The sequence below is a fragment of the Oncorhynchus gorbuscha genome, linkage group LG26 (genome assembly GCF_021184085.1).
Source record: "Oncorhynchus gorbuscha isolate QuinsamMale2020 ecotype Even-year linkage group LG26, OgorEven_v1.0, whole genome shotgun sequence".
Lineage (NCBI taxonomy): Eukaryota > Metazoa > Chordata > Actinopteri > Salmoniformes > Salmonidae > Oncorhynchus > Oncorhynchus gorbuscha.
In genome coordinates this window covers 38,569,238-38,575,119 of record NC_060198.1, presented here as the reverse complement: position 1 = coordinate 38,575,119, position 5,882 = coordinate 38,569,238, and the positions used below count along the sequence as shown (strand labels likewise).

The 5,882-nt window shown below is 41.1% G+C and overlaps 1 protein-coding gene across 1 annotated transcript; it reads right to left on the bottom strand.

Moving 5' to 3' along the window:
* Positions 1-5,417, bottom strand: LOC124015106 (ectonucleotide pyrophosphatase/phosphodiesterase family member 7-like). The gene is given in 7 exon segments (XM_046330046.1): positions 1-586; positions 1,434-1,557; positions 1,782-1,916; positions 1,919-2,009; positions 3,566-4,198; positions 4,441-4,586; positions 5,073-5,417. Coding segments are annotated over 7 exon segments (1,431 nt in total). The 5' UTR covers positions 5,320-5,417; the 3' UTR covers positions 1-531.
* Positions 5,418-5,882: the final 465 nt, after the last annotated feature.

Here is a 5,882-nt window from a genome sequence, read left to right as displayed (position 1 = left end):
GGTATTTTCATTCCTTTATTTATATAACGTATTTATACAGAAACCTATAGGTTCACTCCACTCACTCACTGCCATCCAGAACAAAAACACAAACAATTATTTTGTTAGTTGAAAGGATTTTGCAAAATATAACTAGTTTAATTCTAAATCCATTTCTGATTTCCATCTTTCATATAATGTCAGAGTCTGTCAATCTGTCACTTTTTGAACTGGTTTTGTCCAGTGACTTAGTTTCAGATGTGTTCTTTTAGTGTAGCTGTAGTCTACTGATCTCATCAGTGTATCATGGCACCAATCATTGTTTAGAAAATACATCCTTTTAGAAAATGTCATAAGCATAAGTTGTCCCAGGTGGCATGGTGACTGTAGGGGCATAGATTCGCAAGGAAAAAAACCTCTGGTCAGTCTGCAGGGTGTCAGTCTCAACATGGAGGGGATGCACTAGTCTGTGATGAGGTGGTTTTTAGGGAGTGTGTCATAAGTAGTGACGTCCCTTTGTTGATCCATTTCAGATTTCACTTGGGGTGCAGTTTAAAGGGCAGTTTGAGTCACTTCCTTTCCCCCTGGAAGCACTGCCTTCTCAGAGCTGAAACATAGGAAAAAATGATAACTTCTTCCCAATTATTCAGAATGAATGTTGACACAGGGTTATCATAGTTCTTGAAAATGTCAATTTCACATTCAGTTTGAGGACACGTTTAAATCATTAATACCCAAACATTCATGTTTACAGAATGTATAACTTTATGTAGCCTATCTGCACCATGTTATCCAACCAAGCCTCTGCCGAGTCAGTATCCCGCTGACTACAATCAGCAACAGGACGTGAACAGATTGAGATCAATCCGGAGTTCAGCCAGCATGCAAAACATCAGTCTCTGTCCCTAATTGACAGCCCATATCTACCCTGACCATCAAGTGTATTAACAGACAGAGCACTTGACTTGTTCTTTTTGTTTTTTACCCCTGACAGATTGTTTCCACAGCTCGACTTGTTCAGTTTGTTTACCTGTCTCTAGGAATTACACCTTAACTATAGAAAGCTTCCAATCAGTCCATTATTGTCTTGAGTTATGGCAGAGGAAGAAACCGTGACAGAAGGTGAGAGACTGGCGGAATCCAGCATTGGCAGTAAACAAAAGAAATGAAGCATTTAAAGCAAAGTAGTTTGCAATTCTATGTACTTGCCAGTGGGCAAATATCCTTCTTGTTTATTTTAATACTGTATGTTTGAGTTATCAGTTGCCCTTTAACCATTAGGAGAATGAAACCGTATCTGAGCCTGTATCTGTGGTTAGTCTATTTCTATTTTTTTTTCTCTTATTACATGCTTAGACACATTGCACACATTTCTATATATCAGATTGTGCAGGCAAGTATTCTTAACATTTTCCAATTCCCATTCATTTGTATAAATATTCAGACATACATACCTTCTATCATTTTTCTCCTTCTTGAATGCATTAAATGACACAACAGCTATGAAGACCACAACAAGAAATCCAGCCACTGCTGCCAATCCAACAAAGATATTTGATTTTATGTCCTGACGGAGGTCTGAAATACGAGACATAATGCAAATGTAATGTCATTTGATTTGTGTACATGGATGTCAATGACACATTATTGGCTCTCTTCAAACTCATTTTTATTTGATTTTGTAATTCGTTGCATATTTGTACATTCTATATACATTGCGTTAGACAATAGATTACTTTGGCTGTGTAATGAAGGAGCAGGTGTAACACACTTTTTGGGTCATTAGCCTGTTATAAACTTACCCTCTGTGGCAGAGACCAGCATGTGTTTTGTGGCATCCAGGTGGCCATCATTGGGATCAGGCTTGATGCCCAGTATGTGACACATCAAGGGGTATATGTTCACTGTCTCAAAGGGGCCCACCTCCAGGTTCTTTGGAACGCCGGCCCCACAGCCCTGAAGAAGGGCTTCATGTCCATTTCTTCGTTGTCAAAGCCATGCTCCCCCACGTTGAACTGCACTGGGAAGAACTTTAGAGACAAAGAGCCAAGAAGAATCAGGGTGATCAAATCTGTAGGAATCCATTTAGAGGAGGAGAAGTGAATGATCAGAATGTTGCAATTCATATTGATCATCATAATGGGAAGCATGAAGTCCAACTTGTCTTTCTATGATGTACTCTCAACTGGACAGCAGAGGGAGATGTTGACTAACTGAAGGAAAGGGTTGCTTGAGCAACCATTACATCTGCTCAGTGCTTATACGAACCGAAATGGGAGAATTTCCCTGTTCTCCATTATTAGACACATACTGTTAAAATGACTGTTAATCAGGTTAAGAGGGAATCCTTTCATAAACTAAGGAGGCCTAAACAACTACTTTGATCATGAGATGGATATTACGATGGATTGTATGAGCAGCAAGCGATACAGTTATACGGACACTTTTTATCTTCACTTTGTTCACAGAAAATACACTGATATATTTAGATACACAGGGAGAAGGTAGGCTAATTACCATAAATATTATCTAACCCTTCTCTGAACATGCATAATATTTGCTTTGATAAAACTGAGAGGAGCATCTTTTGAAATGTCTAAATAAAGGGTCCGTAAACAGGAGACACAAGAAGGTCAAATATCCTGAACTTATGTATTTTGATAATCAGACGTTACACTGAAGATCAACTGAACTCTACCACATATCCTCACTGGAACCATAGCCTTCAATGAGTTTATATGCGTTCAGGTGTGATCACTTCCTCTGATGGGTTACTGTCAGTATAGCTTTTGAAGACATTTGTAATTGAGCTATTTCTGTTTTACAGTATGTTGATGTGTAGTGGCCATCTCTCGTATGCAAAAATGAGAATCAGATTTTTTTAATGATTTAGTATCACTCAATGGAGTGATGTAGCACTTTCAGTGGTAAAGTTGCAGGCAGCAGGGTTAAGCCAAATGTAAATGCTAATGTTGAATTTTGTGACATGAATATCTTCATGAAGCATTAGAGAGCTCTGCATGCCATCAGCCAAACCTGCATTATCCTGGGAAGGTGGTAATGCACTTGATTAAAATTGTAATGTATTAAGATTATAGAGTTGAATTCCTTGTTTCCGGTCTAAAAGATTCCATTTTCTCCATCGCTACAAACCAAATTCACTTGGTAATTCCTTCAATATTTGTAGTCCATTGAAATATGGCATGTTATCAGAAATCACATAATGCATGCAGGGGGATGCATGAGGTTGTGCCAAACTGTACTGTATATTATAGGAGTTATTAAATATTCTAGATGCCTAAAGATATACTGTATAGGCTACATGGTTATTTTTAAACCAGCTTCTTGGCTCATACTATGTTCACTGAGGCCAATCGTCTAATCAGTAATTCACATTAAAGCATGGAATTGGAAAGTCTACAACAATATGCATGTTTAGTCTCACAAAAGTAAAAGTGTGCCTTCATTTCACTTTTTGTGTGCATGAAATTGGTTCTGTGCGTGACGGAAACCCTTAAAAAAACGTCTTCATTTGTTTAAGCGAACTACTATTACTAAATACTATAGAGACATGCTATGAACCCACCCCGTTAATGACATATCCAGGGTCAGAGAAGAGAATGATGGGTAGGATGCGGTTGTTATTAGCAAAGTGAAGGCGCTTGGGCATCTCCTCCTTCTTGAAGACATGAAGGTGAGGGTGCGCCCCCTTCAGGGCGTTGTAGACCTTATCCAGCATGCCCTTCTTGGGAAGTAGCATCCCAGAGGGCCCAAAGTCCACCAGGTGAAAGGCTATATCTCTGAAGGAGAATCCGGGGATCCTGGACAGGGTGATCTCCTTCACCAAGCCGTTGCGGTACACATTGCTCATCCCATGGTCAGCGGTGATGATGATGTTGAGACTATCGGCAAGTCCGTTTTGTTCAGCCAAGCTGCGGATGTAGCCCACTGTTCTGTCCACCTGCTTGACCATCTCCCTCCGCTCAGGGGAATCAGGCCCGTATTTGTGGCCTGTGCCATCAGGCTCCCCAAAGTACAGTGACACAAAGTCCAGGTCCATCTCACTGAACCAGGTGCCCATCACCTTCTCTACGTTCTCTTGCCATTTTGTCTCGTTTTTGTAGTCATAAAACCGTGGTTCCACTTCCTTCACTGTCTGCGTCTCTCCCTGGTAGGTGGATTGCGTGCCAGGAAAGTGAAGAGAGCCAGCCCTCAGGCCCTGAATATACAAATGGAGATGAAGAGAGGTGTCACGCACACACACACACACACACACTGTCTTACACACACACACAGTCTCACATACAACAGTCACACACACCGTACATGCATATATATGCACAGACATTTAAATGACTATCCAGACTATTTGCATTGACATAACATTTGATTTGATTTGTATTAATGTAAAGCAAATGCAGGAATGTTTTAAGATGAAGGTTCATCTTAAATCATTCTGACCTGTCTCTGGGCTGTGATCCAGATGGGTAGAGTGCCGTTGTCCCACCACTCATTCTTAAACTGAGTAGCATAGTAAGGCAGTTTCTCACTGGTGGTGATGTTGAACCACATGTTGTGGATCACCCCATGGTTTTCAATGTAGCGCCCTGAAAAGAGTCACTGTCAATCTCTCAATATTCAGTCTGCCACATTCACATGACAAATTCTATCAACTTTATAGCCTGTGAGTGCCATGGCGCTTCTTGGACAAGGTCTTACGACCGACACTGGAGATTAAAGGAATTTAATTTCAAGGAAGTTAAAATGTCTTTTAAACTGGCACTGATGATTCAAGAGTCAAAAATGAGAATTTCTGAGAAGGAAAATATAAATTCCTCCTTCAGCCTTCCCAACATAATCATCTTACTCAACTCTGAAGTCTGCTGGACCCTGGGACATTGAATTACAGTTAATTCATTTTTTTTCCAGTCACATTCACAATTCTTATAAACTAAACTGGGAATGACTTGTGATCCAATAATTGGAGAGAAAAAAAGGACCACCATGACATGAACATGAACCTCCACAGAATCACTGCTCTCTTGGAGCCTGTAGAAAAGTGATGTGCCTGGGTATCGATCTTCTGTAGGTACCTGTTAGGAGGGTGAAATGTGTGGGACTGGTGATGGTGAGGTAAGGTGGGGTCACATATCTGGCCTTGACCCCGTCTTTGGCCATTGTGTCCAGATTTGGCGTGTCCACATCGCGGTCGTAGTCCCACCTGAAGCCATCAAAGGAGACGAGCAGTACTTTATGCTGGCCTTTGGTGCTGTATCTATCCAGCGGTACACCTGAAGAGGACGCGGCCAACAGGAGGCAGAGACTCACTGTCCACAACATAGTGGGTATGACACAGAGCTGAGACTGTCACTTTACTCCGATCCTTGGGTATGCAGGCTGTAGCTATACACCGACTCCAGCACCTCACGGTTAAAGCCTGAAAGCCCCTCCCCTTCTCATTACACCTGAGCACATTTCCCTTCCCTTTGCCAGCAGCATGTGATCAAAGTTTCATCTTATCTGATCATATAGTATCTAGTTGATTAGATGGATGTTTGCTCAGCACATTTATGCATGGTGCTTGATTATGCTGTTATGTACTGTGTAATTACCATCCAATGTTTGTTCCTGTGCTTGTATAGGAAATATATTTTATTGTGATTGCAAGATATTAAATCAGTTCCAGAATGTTGTAAACAAGACTGTCCGCTTGGCTGTTATGTCCATGGACTTTGTCTGCCTGTCCGTTAATCCATTTTGTCTGCCCGTCTGTCTGTCCGGTTGTCCATCCGCCTTTCTGAGTTTCTAGCGAATAATTGACAAAGGGGAATGACACGTATGGATTTCACCTTGAGTGTGGATGGTACATGATCGATCTGACGCCTAGAAAATTGAGAAGAAAA